Here is a 22,205-nt window from a genome sequence, read left to right on the forward strand (position 1 = left end):
CTCTCTCCCTTCTTTTCTGAAATCAATTAAAAAATATATTTATATATATTTAAATATATATTTTTATCTTATTTTCTTTTTTTTAATATATTTTTATTGATTTTTTACAGAGAGGAAGGGAGAGGGATAGAGAGCTAGAAACATTGATGAGAGAGAATCATCCACCAGCTGCCTCCTGCACACGCCTCACTGAGGATGTGCCTGCAACCAAGGTACATGCCCTTGACCGGAATCGAACCTGGGACCTTTCAATGCACAGGCCGACGCTCTATCTACTCAGCCAAACTGGTTTCGGCTAAATATATATTTTTAAAATAAGTATAATTATTCTTTATTTTACATATATTTAAGTATATATTTTAAAATAAATATAATTATTTTTATTTTATATATATTTAAATATATAAAAATATATTTATTTACTTTTTCTTCTAAGTGTCCAATTTGGGGACGAAATGGGATGGTTTTGAATAGGATCCGGAAACAGTACAAGCAGTGAGCCGGACATCTGACAAATGCTTACGTATGAATTCTGACCACAAAACACACACCTTCCACCTGAACCAACCACCACGAACATGGATGTGCCCTTCACAGAACCCTGCGGGAGGTGAAGGCATTCCCGCATCCCTCCGGAGACAGGCGCCCGGTTTTAGAAAGGCTAGCACCACTTTTCGTTTTCACAGAAACCTTACAAGTGTTAAGGCTTAGCTTCTCAATCTGGTAGAAAGAGCAGGATTGCGTCTGGGGGCTAAGTACATCGGAGCGTGTGAGCTGCTGTGTTTACCTACAGATGAAACGTGCAAACGTTCAATAACCTGGGCCTCCTTTATTTCTCTTAGATCTCCTAACGACAGTACTGAGAGAGCCCATACAATAATGGCACCTTTCACATTTTCTTCTTGTTGTATTTGAAATAAGTGAATAAAATTCCATTCAATACATTTAAGCCTAGCTTGGTTCCAACCACGCCCCCTGCCTGCACCGCTCCATGCTACCAATGACCTTGGCCTGTAATTTACATGTTTCTCCCAACTCGTTCTGAAGGAGTCCTATTGATCTCTGGTTTTAGATCCCCTCTATAATAGAATCTAATTTCCGTTTCTACTATTATCTATACAGCATCACAATGGCTCTGAGTGAATCTTTGCATCAAAATATCCTGGTCGATTTCAGATATTTTCAAAATCGGGATTATATAAAATGTATTAAAGAAGAGTAGGTTTCAAAAGAAAAATGGATACAATGACAGTAAGTGGATGTCCTCTAAAAAATGAGGTTCTAACATCTAAAAAGGCATCAACAATACATTTTCCATCCACTGGAAAAAACGTTTTCCGTGATCTGAAACAAAATTATAAACGCGTTTTCTCTGAATAGCAATTCCCAACCATCCAGTCTCTCTCTCTCTCTTTTTTTCCCCTTGCCATCTTTTTGTTAGTTCTAACTTGATTATCAAATAATTTTTATTTTTACACGATTACAGAAGTGCATTTCTCTGGGCTTCCAAAACCACCTTATTCAACCTCCCCCATCTGTCACCATCTGCTTCCCTTTAGCGTGCACTTTTTGTGCGATCGCATAAACACGTGAAAAATAACTAACGTGCAGATGACGGCCCGCCGGTACATTTGAGGACTGGGCATAATAAAAGTGAACTGCCAAAACGCACTTAACACTTTTAATTTTGTTGGGTCTTGCATGTGAGCCGCATTTGATTTTCAGGCTGTTTTGCAGTTGGAGGGCTGATCAGGTACTGCTAACTCAAGAGCAAAGCTGAGACTAAATAATTAGCGCTGCATAAAGTGGCTTGGATGCGGCGGCGAGAGCCAGCTCGGATAATAAACCTTAACAGGAAGGTCTGATGTGTGATTTCTAACTTTTTTTTTTTTAATCATTTCGAGGAGTGAAGAGGAGAGTTTGCAAAAAAAAAACAAATTCCCCTCAAAATATATTATTGTCCATAATGGATGGCAGGCCAGGTTTATTTCCTTCCAGTGGCGGTGAGAGCGAAAGCGCATTCATTTCTGACTACGTGGGCAAGTGCGTTTTTTTTGAGCTGTAAGTTCATCTCTTGAAAAATACATTATTCCCAGCCTCCCCCGCCCTCTAACACTAAAGATCCATAATTCATCCGAAGACCTCGGAGAACAAATATTTCAAAAATATTCCTTTTTCAACAAATGGCCTTTTTACACGGTAACACTTATCTCTTCTGGTGGTCTTTGCCACAGAAGAAACTTAAGCTCATTTAAAACTCAAGTTCACTTAAAAATCAGCGGTGAATCTGCCACAGAGCACGTTAAGCGGGCTGAGCTGGCTTTTCACAGCCTTTTGGAAGCATCTTTCAAATGCCTTTCACCTGCCTTTGCACAGCACAGCACTTCCGGCAGATAAGACCATGCAGAAGGTACAGGAAGGGGGGTCTGGGAGATGGGGGTGGAGGACACAGCCTCAGCAAGAGGAGGGGAAAGGCTGACAGGGAGCCGTTCCCCAGAGCATCAGTGCCAAGCACTGCATCCAGGTCTGACACACAACTCCCAGTTCCGTGCCCTCAAGGAAAGTCTGGCCCGTGTGGCTCAGTGGTTGAGCATTAGCCCATGCACCGGGAGGGGACCAGTTCCATCCGCGGTCAGGGCAACATGACTGGGTTGCAGGCTCGATCCCCAGTAGGGGGCATGCAGGAGGTAGCCGATCAATGTTTCTCTCTCATCAATGTTTCTCTCTTTCCCTCTCTCTGAAATCAATAATAAAAAAAAAAAAATTTAAAGAAAGGTGGGCATTAACACAGGGAAGTACAAGAAATTTCAGGGTTCAGCTTGTGCCGATCCGTCCAACTGACCATCTGATCACAGTGTGGCCTTCTCTCAATTCCGAAGGGTTTTCCCTCCTTCACAGACCCAGCCTAAGCCTGCATCCCCCCATCCCCCTGCTGCCTCTTCTCTTCCTGCTCCTGCCATCTCTCCTTCAGTCCCGCCACACCCTGCACAACTCCAGTCCAGCGGTTCCTGCTGCACAGAAATCGTTCTTCTCCACAGCTCATCACCTTAGCAAACACGAAGATACGTGAGGACAAAAACCATTTCTTACCATCTTTGTATTCCAGCATCTAACATGATGCATGGCACCTAATGAATATTCATGAATATGTCCTCAGTGGATGAATGAGTGTTCTTAGCGAAACGGTTCACATCCAAGACCAGAAGAACTCAGATGCTTGCTCTTAAGAGTGAACACGTTCAAAATTATCCTGGTTTAACAAACATGTAGGTGCTTGACAAAAAACACTTAGCTAAAACCGGTTAGCAGGCAGACTGAAGAGTCCCGGGTTCGATTCCGGTCAAGGGCATGTACCTTGGTTGCGGGCACATCTCCAGTGGGGGGGGAGGAGGGGGCAGTGCAGGAGGCAGCTGATTGATGTTTTAACTCTCTATCCCTCTCCCTTCCTCTCTGTAAACCATCAATTTTATTTATATATATATATAAAAATAATTTTTTTAAAGGCTTAATCACAAAATGAAATGTATATGGCCAACTAAAAATGAACTTACTCTACTATAGTTAGTACCTTTATGTTCATCAAGTTTATAAAATATCCTTGCCCTACAATATAATGTTAAACAGTGGAAGAAAAACAGATTTGGTTCATGCTGCAATCCAGGTAAGATAGTAGGAACTGCAAGTTTTGTTCATGCTGAAATGTCTCCCGGGCAAGCATTAGGTCAACGTTCCCTTTTTGTCTGAGTGGAGCCCCGCCCACCTCTGGCGCCAGGTACTCTGGGGTCCCACAGAAGGTCTTCATGGTGGCCGTGTCAGTGATCCCCTCTTTGCAAAGTCCGAAATCTGTGATTTTTATGTGGCCATCTTTATCCAGCATCAAATTCTCCAACTGCATAGGAAGAAAAATGACAGGATTATTTTACAGTCTTCCAATCTAGGAAAATACTGTTTGGAAACAATTATTGAATGCCGAGAAAGAGACTTTGGAAAGAGGACATAGTTGTTAATTGAACTTTCAGGACTTACAAACCCTGTGGTTTTGTAATTCTACCTAACAAAGAGGGAATATGCTATTGACCCTCACACCATCACAAAAATGGTGGCACCCACAGCCAATAAGAAGGAAATATGCTAATTGGCTGTCCCAACCTCAAACATGGCACCCACAGCCAATAAGGAGGGACTATGCTAATTGACTGCCATGCCCTCAAAGATGGCAACGCCTACAAAGATGGGGGTGCCCACAGCCACAAGATGGCGGTGCCCAGTCCCCTCAGCCCCACCTGCTTGCAGGTGGGCCCAACTGCTTCACACACATGCCTCTGGAGTCCCCCAGTCTCCTTAGCCGCCCAGGGTCTGCCTGAGGTGCAGGCAAGCCTCAGATGGCAGCTTCCCAGCCACCCAGGGCCACCCAAGGCTCAGGTAACCAGGGCTGGCTGAGGCTTGCGCTCCCGGCAGTGGCAGCAGCAGAGGTTTGATGGGTGTCACTTTCCCCTGATTGCCAAGTCGCCTCCTGCCCCTGAGGGCTCCCGGACTGTAAGAGGGACTAAGGGACTCCCCCTCCAGTGCATGGATTTTCATGCACTGGGCCTCTAGTTCAGGGGTCTTCAAACTACGGCCCGCGGGCCGCATGCGGCCCGCAGAGGAGTCTGATCTGGCCTGCCAGGTTTTTTGGGCAGTGAGCGCAGCCGAGGTGTTACAGTAGGAATTAGTAGTTCATATAGTCCAGCCCTCCAGCTCTCTGAGGGACCGTGATCTGGCCCCCACTTTAAAAAGTTTGAGGACCCCTGCTCTAGTTCATACATAAAAAGAAACACGTTTTATCAAATATTTTGATGATGAAATTATTATTTAATCTAATGGGAGTCAGAGCCATTACTGTGTAAGAACTAAAGCTCACCTAATTTCTCAAAGCAGAAACCAATCCTCTTTTTATGTAAATAAATTGTGACTTAAATAATCCCAAAGAGATGAGAATCGTTTTCTGGATACATACAGATGGTTTCCAACACGTTCTCTTGGGAATCTATTGCTATTATAAAATAGTCACGCACAGAAACGTTGTTTTTTGATGGTGGGTGCCAATCAAACCTAAATCGTATTGTGAAAGCTAAGGTGGTGTCCTCTTTTGCAGTTCTTTGTGATAAAGAAATACCAACCCTTTCAAACATAAAAAGGTAAAGAATGTCAAAGCCAAACAGTCAACAGTTAATAAAAATATACAGCACAGCCGAGACCAGTTTGGCTCAATGGATAGAGCGTCGGCTTGGGGACTGAAGGGTCCCGGGTTCGATTCCGGTCAAGGGCATGTACCTTGGTTGCGGGCATATCCCCAGAAGGGGGTGTGCAAGAGGCAGCTGATCGATGACTCTCTCTCATCGATGTTTCTAACTCTCTATCTCTCTCCCTTCCTCTCTGTACAAAATCAATAAAATATATTAAAAAAATATATACAGCACAAATATTATACAACTGGAATCTTTTTGAAGCCATTAATGAAAACACACCCAAGAGAATCTCAGAGATGTAACTAAGTAGCAAGATCATCTGCCTCAAGTGAAAATTATGACATGCAAGGGTAGAGTTTGTGCAAATCCCAATATCATTAAAAACAGCATCAATAACTGATCATTTTCCTCTCCTATTTTGAACCCAAAGCTATGACTGTCATCACATGTAGATGGTTCTGAGTTGTGATCAGATAGCCTTCCCCACTCATGTGGATATAAATACACATGAGAAATTAACAACAGAATGAATGAAAATTAACTTTCTAAATAATAGGCAACTTATTCTACTCCTCAGTGTGGCGATCTATGCAAGTAAATACTTACCTGAACTCTGAAGTCAATATCCAGTTCAAAACAAAACTCCATATATGAACATAAAGGACTGCATATACAATGGGATGCCATCATACTATTCTGTCACCCAGTGTCTTATAAACCAGAAATTAAATGCAGCAAAGCAAGCTGAGCTCACGGAAGGAAGACCAGACAGACCTATGTCCTCAGGGATGGTTCTAACTGTGCTCCCTGGCTGACCTACACGCTTCATACACGCTTCCTTTATGGGATATAGTTCAGCGAAGTAAGGCTCTGAGCGTTTCAAAATAAAAACTTTTATTTTCTCTAAATTCAGAAATATTGTGCCTTCCATATGCTTCTCCACTAGCTGGGACCTAAAAGAAAAGCCTAATTTGCACAAATGACAACGAGTCCATCTCTTCATCAGGCTTCCAGATTCCTCCCTTTCCCCTTTCTCTGCCTCCCTCTGCTAGCTTGCTGTAATGAGAAATGTACGTATTGACTGGAGAGTCTGTTGTTTTGTTGAATAAAAATATACATGTCCTGTTCCTAATTTTTAAGAAGATGTTAATGGCTTAAATGTAGGGATGTATTATAGTATATACCAGTGGTCGGCAAACTGTGGCTCGCAAGCCGTGGTTTGCAGCTTTGTTGACTTATGAGTTTGCCAACCACTGACCTAGACTCTTCATTCCAATAATTATAGGCTGTTGTTGTTCCTTGTGATTAAGTCTCTATCCCAGTGGTCGGCAAACTCATTAGTCAACAGAGCAGCAAATCTTGGAGCTGCAGTTTGCCAATCACTGCCTTAGGCTATTGACTTCTATGTGCCTCAACTTAATCTATAAAACGGAGGCAAATAACAGTAGCAACCTAATGTGATTGTTTTGAGAATTAAATGAGATACTGACTCTAGAACTTAACACACTGGAAGCATTCAATGACTGTATTGATCATTATTAAATGCTGGAGGCCGGGTGCACAGGATTCGTGCACTGGTTGGGGCGTGGCTTGCGGGGATTAGCCCACTGGTTAGCGAGTGGCTGTGGACCCGCCCTCTGAGTGGCTGCCTCCAAAGCGGAAGCAGCAGCTCATCTCAGTCAGGCACTGTGGAGGTACACTACCAGCAGGGGGCAGCTCCTGCATTGAGTATCTGCCCTCTGGTGGTCAGTGTGCATCATAGCAACTGGTAGACTGGTCATTCGAGTCATTCTGCCATTTGGTTGCTGGTCTTTTATTATATAGGATAGCATTTAATGGTCGATGTGTAAATTATTAGAATGGTGTGTGCTTTTCTAGATAACACATTTTTTAAAGAAAAGAAGAAAGTTCAAGAACAAAACCCTATGAAACACTTTTGTTAGCTCAGTGACTTAAGCAAAGCCATGTCTCAATATGCAATAAACAAACAAAACAAGTATTTCATAACTTTCAAGCCAGATATTGTAGTGTCCACCCTTTCCCATCAACTATTTTTCTACTCTCACCATCCTGAAATATCACTCTGCTGAGCAGCAATGACAAAAACAACTTGTCCTCCTGACAGTCAGACATGCATCACCTTAAAAAGAACACCCCAGATCCAGTGTATATGATAAGCCAGGGTAATTCACTATCCAGTCTTGTTACAATAGGTATTTTACACAGATGCATAACAACTCTCCGGAACATGTAAGGACCATTAGTGAGCCCGGCCGGCGTGGCTCAGTGGTTGAACATGGACCTGTGAACCAGGAGGTCACAGTTGGGTTCCCCGTCAGGGCACATGCCTGGGGTGCAGACTCGATCCCCAGTGTATGGCGTACAGGAGGCAGCCGATCCATGATTCTCTCTGATCATTGATGTTTCTATCTCTTTCCCTCTCCCTTTCTCTTTGAAATAGATAGATGGATTGATGGATGGATGGATGGATGGATGGATAGATGATAGATAGATAGATAGATGGATAGATAGATAGATGGATAGATAGATAGATAGATAGATAGGTAGATAGATACAGACTCATCAGTGTTGTGGAGGATGAGCAGAATCAATCACCCGGAAGTCCTTTCCAAGTGGAACACCTGGGCGTCACTTCCTAGCGCACCTAACACTAACGTACACAGGACCACAGGATTCCCACCCTCGGAGCGCTTCCACCAAATAAAGAAGGCATGCACACATCTACCAACGATCTCTCCTCGGCTCTCTCTCCTGAACACCCTGGCTTTCCTTCCTCCTTTCGTCAGCCACAGACTGCAGCACGCACGCTGTCGCTGATGGCCAGGGTCTCTCCCCGGATGAGCTCGGTGCATCTGCTTTATCGCCACACTCGGTCCTCGTTACCAGGGCATTATGCTCATGCCTAATGAAGGCGCCCACTGGCCAAAGCAATGATGAAGACAAACGGGGGGCTTGAGAGGAAGCATTATGTATTAGAAATCTGGTTTTGCTGCCTACTCATATCAGAGGGCTGTCATCTAACAGTTCTGAGCAGCGCGTGCCTTGAGGAGAGAGGACATATTACCCAATACGCCTCATGGAGTTCCCATAACAAAGCCACATTTTTACCCAGTTTAAGGGGACAGGCATTATGTGACAGAGGGTATGGATCAGCGTCTGAATGAGAAAATGTTAGCGCTGGAAATCTCTGTCCTCTGTGCCCCATGCACAGGAAATTGTGGCAAGAAAGCGCTATGGTTCTGCTCTGCTGGGACCAGGAGGAAAAGGGGACTCTTAAAGACCCAAAGCTGTGTTATCTGTATGGCTTCTCAAACCTGTACCGCTCCTCCTGCTACAGTAAAGATGGAATCTGTGGGGAGTACCAGGATCGGTGCTGCTGGAGGCCAGAAGTGACTGGCCGGAGGCAGAAGTGATGGCCCTTTTTAAAATGTAAATCAATGGGGGAGGGGCGGGCAATGGTAAAATATGTACAGAGATAATAACTTAATTTTTTAAAGAGTAAAAAAATAAAATAAAATGCAAATCAAACCAACGCCATACTATATTAAAATGCTGCAGGTGTTTAATCTGCCAAAAAAGTGAACACCAAAATCAAGCCAAATATTTTCCTCCAAAAAAAGTCTTATTATAAAATTTCTTCATAATACATCATCGGATGTTAGACTCTCATAATGAAGCTTATTTTAAAATGTCACTTGCGAAGTTACTTGACTTTTAATCAGATGTTTAATATCATCCAGCACAGTTACAGAAAACTCAGACTGTTATTGGTAGATTGTACTTCATCTGGGCACCCAAGCAGAAAGTATTATACATCAAAATCTCGGGCATAGGCCTGTGTGGCTCAGTGGTTGAGCCTCAACCTATGAACCAGGAGGTCACAGTTCGATTCCCTTCAGGGGAAAATGCCCAGGTTGCGGGCTCAATCCTCAGTGTGGGGTGTGCAGGAGACAGCCGATCGATCCATGATTCTCTCTCCTCACTGATGTTTCTCTTTCTCTCTCCCTCTCCCTTCCTCTCTGAAATCAATAAAAATATATTTCTTTAAAAAATCTTTTAAACGATATCCATAGCCGTGACTGCCATTTCCTCCCAGGTGCAGTACCCACCACATCCTTAAACAGAGTGCTTTCTGCCCCACTCAGCGTGCCTTTCTCGGAGCGGCGTGACTGTAACTGCGCTGTCTGTCCCTCGGCCTCTCCCGACGGAAACGGGCGGGCCGTCTGGTGCGTTTACCTTGAGGTCTCGGTACACGATCTTGCCCGAGTGCAGGTAGTCCAGCGCAGACACGATCTCGGCGCCGTAGAAGCGCGTGCGGTCCTCGGAGAACACGCGCTCCCTCGACAAATGGAAAAACAGCTGCGGGGAGACAGCGGGGACGGGGGTTGTAATCATTACCGATTTAGTGGGGAATTAGCACCAACATAAAACCCCTCTCCGCGCCATATTGTGCTGATAGATGGGGTACTCTCCGCGGACACACAGCCTCCTGGCCGGCAGCTGGCTCGGCTCCCCAGGTTTCTGGGGGGTTGGGGGGGGGGGGGGGGGGAGCCTACGGGCTGTCAGACCAGCCTTTCCATCAATGCACCCATCTTGGGAAGGCAGTCTGCATGCTCCTGTTTAACCTCCATCACCGGAGGAAGAGGGATGCGCCATGGATCCCCACGTGTCCCCTCCCTCTCGGCTGCTCCCCGTTCCCGGACTTTATTAACAGATAATACAGATAATAATTTAATTTTTTTTTTTTAAAGGAGACTTTATTAACTAAGTGCACACGGGCAGCGAGGCAGCCGCCCTGTTTAACGACCCCGTTTGCATCTGGTTTCGGGGGGAGGACGGGTTTGCTGCAGCTGCCCTGCATGCACTGGCTCTGTCCTGCGGCTGCTGACTCGGCTCGCTGCCTCTGCAAACATCCCCACGGTTTGCATCGTGTTTCCATGGTGAGAAGCGGGAAGTGATGTCCACGGCGGCCTGAGAAGCTCCCATCAGCCCCCTGTCATTCTCGACGCCCATTCTTTCTGTCTCCACTCTTTTCTCAGACAAACACGTGAATAGCAAGCCCAGCCATCCCTCAGCTGATCGCCACTCGACAGCCTACAAGTACTGGTTGGGTGTCCTCTGTGCCCAAGCACCCAGCCCCCCCCCCCCGGCTCAGCCATCTCTCTGCAAGCTGCCTCTCCCATCTCCCAGGCGGGCCATGGAGAGAAGGAGCAGGCCTCCAGCAGATGGACCCCTGGTGGCCCATCTCACTGGACCGAGAAAGCCCAGGAGCAGGAGGGCTTGTGGGAGTGCTGAGCACACCGCCAGGCATCCGGCAGATGCTCCACAGACGTCTGTGAGGGTAGAAGTGGCCCCCAGTCAGGGGGCTCCTGGCTGCAAGATGAGAGATCAGCGATACTGTCCCCCGGATGAGTGCCTCCCAGCGCTTCCACAAGTTTCTAACAGGCCTAGTTAACCACGTGTGTGCCTCGCAGCCCAAACCATAACTCGGTGACACACACGGGGGGCCCTAAGGTTCCGTCCTCCCTTCCCCACCTCCGTCTCCCCTGAGGAGCCTGTCATTGTACTGACATAGCTCTGTGCCTAGCCCACGGTCACAATAAAGAAGAGAGGCAATATCATGTACCTATCGCCAAAAACGACTAGCCCAACACTAGTTAAGGCAAAGCTAAACTAGTAGGCCGAAGTCGCTAAGCTTTAATGCTCTATCATATTGCCCTGTTTTATCAGCCCCAAGACGCTACTGACTGGGACCCTATCATTATTTATGTTTACACCAAGCAAGAAAAAAAAAAGTCAAAAAAGGCAAATAAAATCTATGGCATACCATCAAATATAAAAGGCATTCTCAATGCAGAAATGTTAACTGTGTCAGACCAAGAATTCAATACACTATGCCAAAAAATCAAACTAGTGTGTAACAATTCCTCAGGAAAGTTTTTAAAAATATTTACTTTATATAAGCATATATATACATATATATACACATATATATATAACACATATTATGTGTTATAATGCGTAATGCATATAAACAGACATATCTACACAATGCATTACCATTCAAATAAGGACAGTGAGTAGAAAGAAACATGAACCATCAGTAAAACCATTCTGAATAATTTCTGGGTCAAAGTAATTTCTGCCATGCTTTATTCAACATATCACTAACTCTGGTGAGTGAACCTGGGCCTTCTATGTAGATTTGTAGATTTATGGTAGTGTTCTAATGGAATGAGAATAGTGGTTAAATTTATAAATTTTCTTAAAATAACATCAAACCTGCTACCCACTCATCTACGGTACAAAACTTATGGATGCTCCCTCCATCAATATAATGCATGCGGGATTCTAGATCTTTATTTAGACCACACATATCTTCGATTTGTCTCCCAGCCAATTTCCATAAAAACAGATGCTAAAGGTTTTACTTAAGGAGAATTCTATTTATTTCTCAATCTGCTGTCCTCCGAGCCTGCCCCTGCTATTTTATGGGACTTACTCTTGTTACGATAACCAAGAACCTCTTAATTGCCCAATCCGATGACTTACAGACCAGACCCCTCCTTCCTGTTCTGGAGCTTAGCCATCACCCCCAGTCCTCTCCGGAAGCACGTCTTTGGCTGTGGTCATACAACCCTTTCCTGCCTACCTAACTCGCTGTACATTTCTTGGCTGGGAGCCAAGTTTCCAATCAATTATTTTAAAGCTCCCATGTCAGCATGGGAAGAGAAGAGAGAATATATTTAATGACAGAGACAATTCCTGACCTCAAGACATTCAACTCAGAGGAAGAGACACGTGCAGAGATAAAATCCATGAGAGCTGTGATACGTTGTCCACTTCTGATGTTAAAAATGATTTGGAGGCAAAGGATGACTAATCTTTGTTGAGATGACCCGAGGAGGCTTCACAAATAAGGATGGAACTTTTCGCAAAAGGAGAATCTTATTAATATATTGAAGCCTATCAAAGACCGCTACTCAAGCTGTTTCCACCTTTGTGTCTCTAACACGGCCTCGTACAGAACATGCACAGAGTAGTCAACTAATCAATGCTTGATCAAGAGTTAATACTAAAAAGAAAAAGAAAGCAACGGCAAGAAAACACACGCAAGGAACTCCCCCAGTTGACGAATAACCCACATTCCAGGCAATGCCCGGATTTAAGTAAAAAAAAGGATGAGGCCACATCTTTTAGGACCTTGACTGCCAAGATATGGGGGTGGAGATTTAATATTCTGAGATAAGAAGCTTCAAAGAATTTGGGGTGCAAACAATTAGGATAATTAAACAACAGTTCTGGCAGCAACTGGAGCACCCGTGAACCAGATCCGAGCCTACGGTCTGGCAAACACTGCGTAAAGCTCAACAGGAACGTCGCCGAGCACCTGTCGGCGGGAGTTCTGTGAAAAGCTGACACAACGAGAGAACGTGGTAGCAATCCGCAAGGACATCACGATTAGGACAGAACAGCCGGTGACCTGAGCAGTTCTGCTAACGGTATGGCAGTCATAAAATAGAGAGCGCACTGGAATTAGCGAATGAGCAAGTCAGACAATATCTGACAACATCAGAAGGCACACATGAGCTGAATGACAGCTCAGAGGCCTCAACCGCAGCAGCTCAAGAGTCAAAATTCCAGAGGGAACGAGCTTGCACCAATTGGGGTCAAGGGAGAGAGTAACAGTGTTGGGGTGTCCTTGGATGACTGAGTAGATGCTACAGCCAGCAGCGTTGGGAAAGAAAATGGGGACAGAGGAGCAATGGGTCTTGTTTGACCTGTTAACATATAAAGACGCATTGGACACCACAGCTTTGAAAGTGGGCCCGAGGGTGTAGAGGTAGACATGAGAGTCATTTATAGGAAGATATTGTTACAACCGAGGCGGCATGCGACAGCCCAGGAATTCAGCAGAAGGTGAGCACAGAAGAAGCTCAGAATCTTAGGAACCACCACACCGGGGGCAGGAGAAGGGAGCAGGACGCTGAGGCAGAGACCTGGCAGTGTGAGAGGAAAGAAGGATGTGCCTGAAGAACGAAGGAAAAGCAAGTTTCCAGAAGGAATTCGCGTTGACCAGGCCCAGGAATGAGGTCATTTGCTACCTTCCTGGGAAGAGATGTCATACTTACGTGGGCTCAGAAGAGGATGCAAAGGCAGAAATGGTACGTGACGCCTTCAGGAAAAAATGGATGAGGTGAGCCAACATATTGCTGAAATGGAAGATTTCTGCTACAACGTATTATGTAATGCTTTCAGGGAAACTTCTGCCTAAAGAAATGGAGCGATGCTGTACCGTAAAGCTACAATTCATATGGGAGAGGCACACCAATGGAAAGACCAATAAAATCAGAAGGCCACAATCTGGTTATTTTATAAAAAGTTGGTACCTGATAACACTGATGATGATGATGTATGCCAAAGTAGATGAGAAAAAAAATGACAAATAAATGGTGATACAATAGTTGGTCAAATTTGGAGAAAAGTAAAACTGAATTTTCATCTTGTACCATAACAACATACATTTCAGTTAAGTATAAAATATGATACTTTTTTAAAAAAAAAAAAGTTGAAAATATGAATCAATAGTTTTCAGATCTCAGGATGAGAGATTTTCCAAGCAGAAAAGAAATGAAACAAAAACAGACAAGGAAACCCTGGTAGACTCAACTCCATGGAATAGCAGCGATATAAACGACATTGAATATTTATAGGAAATATGACAACCCAAATGTCCACCACCGGCGGACAGATGAGCAAATGTTGGTGGAGCCAAGCCATACATATGGATGGTGACTCAGCAGCAAAGGCGAGCTACTGAGAAATGCAACCGCATGCATCAGCGCCAAGCATAAGGCCGAGAAAAAGAGCAGACCCAACAAAGCGTGTGCTGTCTGACTCTGTGGCTGAGGAATGTTAGAGATGGTGAAGGGAGTCTGGAGAGCCAGAGAGCTGATCACTGGCCGCCTGGGGCCTCCTGTGGATGCCGACGGGGAGAGGGGATGGGGCGGGAAGGCGCCCCAGAACTTTCTGAGGCAACAAGAATAGTCTGTATCTTTATTGTAAGGAGGCCTCCATGTACAGTTATTTGTCAAAAGTCACATGAAGTGAGCCCATCTTACTGTATGTTGATTATACATGCTTAAGTAATGGGAACAATCTAAATGGTCAAAAATTTAGTAGGAATTTAATAAATTATAGTGCGTCCACAGAATCAATGAGTAGACGATGAGGATGTATTTCATGATATTAAATAAAATAAAAATATATGTAAGTATAAAAACAGGAAGATGTATTAACGTGGTAATGGCAGTTATTGCTAGGTGGTGAGGTTTAGAGTAGTTTTTATCTTGTTTTATAACCTGAAAACCGCTTGTATTTAATAGCTGCTCCCCAGCACACTACGTCTTCCATGGAGACCGTCCGTCTTGATCACATCATACAGTAAGTACTGAGCACACAGCACAGTAACCGGCTGTACTAAGCAACCAATAAATATTTCTTAATGGAACTGAAATAACTATTTGGCATTTTGATGTTCTCTGCAATGAATACGCATTGTGGTCACTTTTACAATAAAAATTACACAATGGTTTCTAATAAATGCATTGTGTATCCTAGTACTCATTTAGGCTCATGACAAATTTAATACTCTATTTATTATTATTATTATTGTTTGTCTGGCAGAGGCACAGGGAAGAGGAAAAGCTGTGCAAGTACTCTGTAGCTTTGCTTCCTCAGCACCACGTCCCACAGGCGGCACATATTATGTGCTTAATAAATATGTATTGCAAAAATAAAAATTAAATCCAAGCTTCTTCCCAAATAATTATTTATAAGGTTTTGAAGGTTCAGTATTTTTATTGGAAACTTCAAGAAATCACATACAATAACTAAATAACTTTGTTTTTATTTAAAAATAATAAGCTACTTGCCGCTCAAGCAAGGAGCATTGTCTTTAGAAATTTAAGTTCCTTTAAGCAAGGACTACATTTTTTTTTTTTAATGTTGAGCTTAGCCATGCTGTAGAAATACAGCAATGCAAAAAGATTATTTTAATCTATTAATATACAAGTCTATATTTCATCACAAACCCAAGAATGTTTATTTTGAAAATAAGCTGCTATATTTTGGAGGGAAAAAAAGTTATATTCTTAATGCAACAAATTTCCCCCCAAAAGAAAGATCTGGACTTGAAAAATGACTTGGGAATGATCACTGCAGTCTTAGATTTTAAACCCAATTATCATATTTTTCTTGCAAATACTGCATACACAGTTATTCCCTTGGAAAAGGTTGGTAACTAGAGAACAGCAAAGTAAGCTCAATACAAGTCTCCCTAATTTCAATCATCCCATTCATGATCATAATATAAACTGAAACTGGGACCCGAGTATCCTAAAGACAACTAATTAATTAAGCCATGAGAAACGGCAGTCTGTGAAATAAAGCTGCTTAGCACAGCCCTGGGGTTTACAAAGAGACGCAAGATGAAAAGAATGCATCCAGCTCACTCACAGGGAAGCTAATCAGCAATACTGTCTTCGTCTGCTCTGACTGCAGTAACAGAACACCACATACTCGAGTGGCTTAAAAACAAAAGAAACGTATTTCTCACAGCCTGGGAAATCCAAGATCGAGGCTCCAGCAGATTCACTGTCAGGTGAGAACCTGCTTCTGGGTTCATGGCTGGCTGTCTTTGCATTGTCCTCAGGGCACTAATCCTGTTATAAGGGCTCCACCCTCATGACCTAATCACCTCCCAAAGGCCCACTTCCAAGTGGTATCACATTGGGGATTAGGTTTTAATATGAGATTTTTGGGAAAAACAAATATTTAGTCTCTAATAAATACTATTGGCCTACACAATTGGAATAATATTATTGAATAGCTACAGTATAAATTAATGCAAAGTAATGTAAATTTGCACTTAGTTTCTGAAGTTTCAGAAAGAACAGTGATATAGACATGAGATACAAATACCATATTTTAATGACAGTTCAATATAAAATTTCTTAAAATACAATTTAAATGGTACAGGGCAACTGAACCCTAAAATACTTGTTCAGTAGTAACTGTGCCAGCTATATATTACCAGCTAAGTATCTTTCCCTCTACTTCTTGCCGTCTTCCTATAAGTCTGAAAATGTACAAGCAATTCTAGATCACCAACGAGATCCCTGGTATCTGTAAGGGGCAATTATTAAAGAGAAAAGTTAAGAAAAGTTTCTGGGATTAAAAATCACTGAATGGCCGAGACCGGTTTGGCTCAATGGATACAGCGTCGGCTTGGGGACTGAAGGGATCCGGGTTCGATTCCGGTCAAGGGCATGTACCTTGATTGCCGGCATATCCCCAGTAGGGGGTGTGCAAGAGGCAGCTGATCGATGACTCTCTCATCGATGTTTCTAGCTCTCTATCTCTCTCCCTTTCTCTCTGTACAAAATCAATAAAATAATATTAAAAAAAAATCACTGAATGAAAATATTTAATAATGTGATAAGTATAAAAATAGTTATTTTAAAAATAATTTTAATTCCAAATCTACTTTTATAATTAAAATAATTTCTACTAAAATATTTTATTAAAATTATATTAACAAGATTAAAGTAGAAATTGCTCAGTTCTACCACTTCAAATATTAATAGATTCTACATTTATAGAATAAAATATACTTTTTAAAGAACAAAAATTATCACGCAATTTAAAATATTTAAACCTATTAGTATATATATGAAATATCTGGGATATTTGTGGAACATTTAATATCAATACAATAAAAATAATAAACATTACTTTTTGAGCATTAAGAGCATTACATTCTAACACTCATAAAAGCTGTGTAATGCTATCTCCATATTATGATATGTAAATGTAAGTTATTACTATCACTGTTTTTGAAAGCTTCTGCTTAACTGATACTGTGCTAAGTTACATGCATTATATCATTTAATCCTTAAAACAACCTTATAAAATAGGCACAATTACTATGTCCATCATACAGATGAAGAAACTAAGGCTTAGAAATGTTATGAAACTTGTCTAGCATCACATAACTATTAAATGGTAGGGTTGAGATTCAAACTTAGGTCATCTCTCTCTAAAGCATATCACCTATTACTCTAAAATACAGATCCTATTAATTTGAGACAACAAATGTGTAAATTACTCCATTAACAAGAAATTTCATTTATAAGCCTTCTTTATAATTGCTTAGAATGAACCACATAGGAGAAAGACTGTTGTTAAGTCCAGCTGCCTTGTCAGGGTCTAGAACTGGACAGAAATTCAGCAAATCGTCGTAAATACTACTATTATCAAAACAAGACAAAGCATCATGACTAACCCTAAAGTGCATCTAAAATGAAAAACAGCGAGAACAGTCAACACAGGAGAAGGCAGCAACAGATTTCCCAGAAAAGGAACAAAGAACAGATGGGAGAAATAAAAGAATACCAATGTGTATGCCAAACGTTTGCTATGGTCACACTGAATACTCCAAATTTAAAAGGTGGAAATGATAAGATAGGATTTAAGTATGAATCAGAAGTATGAACTAACTATTGGCGCCATATAAGAAAATGAAAGGAAAAACAGATAATCCACAATTTGGGTTGGAGATTTCAACAGCACTCTCTCAATATTTTTTTAATAGAGACATAAAATTAGTAAGAGAATGGAACAATTGAACAACATTTTATTATCAAACAACTTGACCACCATTCACAGGTCACCCACCTCCCTACCCCAGCAAAACACCAGAATACATGTCCTTTCTAACAACATAGCACATGCACCAGACAGATCACATTCTGAATCAAAAACCACATCCCATACATTTAAAAGAATAGCAACCATACAATATACTCTCTGAACACAATTAAACTATAAGTTAAATAGATATATGGAAACCCTCAAGTATTTGGAAATGAAACAATACACCTTTAAATAGTCTATTAGTCAAAAACATGAAAAGAGAAATTAGTCAACTTGGGAAAAGAATGACAGATATAACATATAAAATAACACATAAAACATATAACATTAAAAATATGCTACAAATATTTACATATATATACATATATATATATATATAAATATAACATAGAAATCGGTGCCTACAGGAATGCTTATACAATAACATTAAATGCTTATAAAAAATAACAGGTTTAAATAAATGCCATGTTTCCACATTAAGAAAGAGAAAAAGAAGGCAAAACAAATCAAACCCAAAGTAACCAGAAAAAAAAGAATAAAGAGCAAAAAAAAATCAATGAAATTGACAACCCAAAACTGATTAAAGAAAAATAAATGGAATCTATAGCTAAAAAATATCAATAAAAATTACTAACTTTTAGGAAGACTTATTAGAAATAAAGAAAGAGAAAACAAAATACAAAGTTAGGAATAAAAGACAGAAGTCAGCTATTGATCCTACATAGAGACACAAAGGCAATATAATAAGTGAATATTATAATTAATACTAGACAACAAGTTTTAAAATTTTGATGAAATCAGCAAATTCCTGGAAACACACAAACTACTAAAGCATCAGACCTAAATGTAAGTGATAAAACTATTAACACCTCTAAAAGAAAACAGAAAATGTTAACAAATTTGGGATAGCTAAAGATGTTTTAAATCAAACACAAAATTCATAAACCACGAAGAAAAAATACTGATAGACTGCATCTCATCTAATTTGTAAGTTGCGTCCTTCAAAAGACACTTTAAGAAAACACATCGGTGGTTTCCAAGACAGAGGGAATGGTTGGATCGACATCAAACAGGCAAGAAAGATGAGTTAGGGCGACACAGATGTTCTGTATTATTACTGTGATGATGGTCAACTACTTTACACATTTGTCAAAACTCACTAAATGGTAGGCTTAAAAGTGATGAAGTTTACTGAATGTAAATTATGTATTCTGGAGTGTTGCAAAAAAATAAAATGTGTATATATATATACACACACACACACACACACACATACATACCAAGGACTTGTATGCATGCAGATAAGCATAACCAATGGACACAGACACCAGGGGGGTGAGGGCATGAGTGGAGGGTTGGAGGACATAGGGAGGGATAAAGACACACATGTAATTCCTTAATCAATAAAGAAAACTAAAAAAAAATAAAAAAAAATGTATATTTCAATAAAAATATTTATTTTATAATTTAACCAAAAATATACACTGGAAATGTATATTTGAATGAAAAGGCAAACCACAGATTGGGAGAAAATATTTGTAAGACATATATATAACAAAGCATGTGTGTCTAGAATATACTAGAGTAAGTCTGACTACTCAATATTAAAAGACAAACAGCTCAGTTAAAAAATGGATAAAAGCCGAAACCGGTTTGAGCACAAAAAATTATGTTAATAGCATTAGTTGTTCAGGAAATTAAAAATGAAACTATAATATACCATTGCACAGCCACTGAAATGGGTAATCTTTTAAAAACTAACCACTCCGGTTTGGCTCAGTGGATAGAAGCGTCAGCCTGCAGACTGAAAGGTCCCAGGTTCGATTCCGGTCAAGGGCATGTACCTTGGTTGCGGGCACATCCCCAGTGGGGGGTGTCCAAGAGGCAGCTGGTCGATGTTTCTCTCTCATCGACGTTTCTAACTCTCTGTCCCTCTCAATTCCTCTCTGCGTAAAATCAATAAAATATATTTAAAAAAATAATAATAAAATAAAAAACTAACCACTCCAAAGGTGACGATGATGTTAAGTAACATTCTAGATGTGCAAAGTGGAACAGACAAGTTGACAGTTTCTTCTGAACACACCAGTGATACAGAAATTGCATTCTTAGGTGTCTATCTAACATAACTGAGACTGTATGTTCACACAGATTTATACTGCAATATTCACAGGTGCTTTTTTAGTAATAACCCCCGATTTCAAAGAACCCAACTGTCTGTCTACTGGTGACTGGGTAGACCCACATTAAGATATAGCCACTTAATGCTGTAAAGCCACAGAAAGAAACTAGTGATATATACAACAATATTTATTAGTTTAAAACGTATTATGCCAAGTGAAAAAGATGAAGAACACAAATGACTACAAACTGCTTGGGGATTATACTTTCTAATATTTAAATGCTAGAGGCCCAGTGCATGAAATTCATGTATGCGGTTGGAGGTCCCTCAGCCCGGCCTGCACCTCCTCCAATTTGGAACCCCTTGGGGGATGTCTGACTGCCAGGTTAGGCCCGATCTCACAGGCCTAAACCGGCAGTCGGTCATCCCTCTCGCAATCCGAGACCGGTGGCTCCTAACTGCTCACCTGCCTGCCTAATCGTCACTAACCACTCTGAATTCCAGTCTGATGCCCCTGACTGCTTCCCTGCCAGCCTGATCACCCCTAACTGCCCTCCCCGGCTAGCCTGATTGCCCTTAACTGCCTCTGTTTTGGCTCCCACCACTGTGGCTTTGTCCAGAAGATACCTAGTCTAATTAGCACATTACCCTTTTATTAGTACAGATGTTATGATCCATTGTCCTGCCTTTTCTCTTCATGGTCCCCAATTATATTCCACTGTACCTTCTGTGCAACGCTCACTCTAAGGTAATTGGCCTTGGTGTAAGAAGCAGTTTGACTCCCCTGAGATTTCCCTGCTGTGCCCTAACCACATGGAGAGGAATAACAGAAATAAACATATGCCTAGTTATCTCCTGTAGTTCTGCTTACCTTATCTGATATCCTAGATATGAAAACCAGCATCTTTGGAATATAAAAGTATACATTAAAATATTCCCAACTTTATTTGGCCTTGAACTTTATATGAAAATGTCAATATTAGAATGCAACCTTAACTTGGGAATTTTTGAGAAAGGTTTGGGAAAAAGCAATAAGAATTCTGATATAGCCTTCACAGTATAATAACTAAAATAGTTGGCAAAGAAATTAGCTTGTCAGACTCCTGACAATAAAGTTATTTATATATCTATAAACTTAGTAAAATATAAAAAAAAAATCAACACTATGAATATGAAATGATACTTTTAATTCAAAAACCACCCAAATCACAGCTCCATAAATTAGTAACTAGAACCAGAATGCCGACTGCCAGCACTTCTGCCTTATGCACATTTAAAACGAGAGGATTCTGGTTCACGGCAGACAGGATGCCAGCCCAATAATGAGAATCCGAAGGAAGCAGGAGAGGAGCTCAAGACGGGCATGAAACCGAAAGGCACAGGCACAAAATAAAACGGATTTTTATCAAATAAATTCATACTGTCAAATGAACACAGTATGGACAAGAATGGTAAATGAGTGAACGCGTTAGGATCATTTGTATCCACATCAAGAATATAGACAGAATGTGAAGAACTTATCAGATGAGTAACATTTCTACGTAATGATTTTCCTTTACCTCCTAAGAGTCTCTTCACTTCCAAGAGATCTCAGCTTGAGAGCGAGCCACAGAGGCCCGCCGTGCAGGCCCATGAGCAATGCAGCCAGAGGCGGGTGCTGCGGCCCAGTCCTACGAGGAGCCGCTCTAAACCCAACTAAACAAGGACCACGCCTCAGTCGGCTTTCAGTTTATGTTCTCCTTCCTCCCCCCACACCCCACCCCGGATATTTTTCTGCTCATGTGAACTTGGTAATACCCAAGCTACAAGAAGAGCAAGGACTGGCCACGCCAGCAGCAGTGTGGATATCAGGGTTCTATTCAATACGAATGCTGGCGTACTGCCCGCTGAGGCTGCACTACACTCGCTTTCATAGCCTGGATCTGCTGGGCCCCACGCCACCCTGTCCGTGCTGTGCTTCAGCCCAAGGGCACACCGTGGAGCAGCCTGGGAAGAAGGAAGAGCCCCTGGCACTCCGCTTAGGAGCGAGTGGATGTGAAACCCAATGAAGACTGTCCGTGGTCACCCCGCAGGGCGTACTACACCAAGCACGTCAAACTCAAAGGCTAACACGGACC

At 41.8% G+C, this 22,205-nt stretch overlaps 1 protein-coding gene across 5 annotated transcripts in view; it reads right to left on the reverse strand.

Annotated features, from left to right (window-relative positions):
* The window catches only part of AKT3 (AKT serine/threonine kinase 3), a 165,366-nt gene that overhangs the window by 16,464 nt on the left and 126,697 nt on the right, over window positions 1–22,205 (reverse strand). For 4 of the 5 annotated variants that reach the window (XM_045587130.1, XM_045587129.1, XM_045587131.1 and 1 more), the window contains 2 exons: window positions 9,486–9,608; window positions 3,761–3,889 (listed from right to left, as the gene is read on the reverse strand). In XM_045587130.1, coding sequence (XP_045443086.1) covers window positions 3,761–3,889; window positions 9,486–9,608 — 252 coding nt within the window. The remainder of the gene's footprint in view (window positions 1–3,760; window positions 3,890–9,485; window positions 9,609–22,205) is intronic. The other variant, XM_036453534.2, reaches the window with a different exon arrangement.

This window comes from Pipistrellus kuhlii, unplaced genomic scaffold (genome assembly GCF_014108245.1).
Source record: "Pipistrellus kuhlii isolate mPipKuh1 unplaced genomic scaffold, mPipKuh1.p scaffold_m20_p_25, whole genome shotgun sequence".
NCBI lineage: Eukaryota > Metazoa > Chordata > Mammalia > Chiroptera > Vespertilionidae > Pipistrellus > Pipistrellus kuhlii.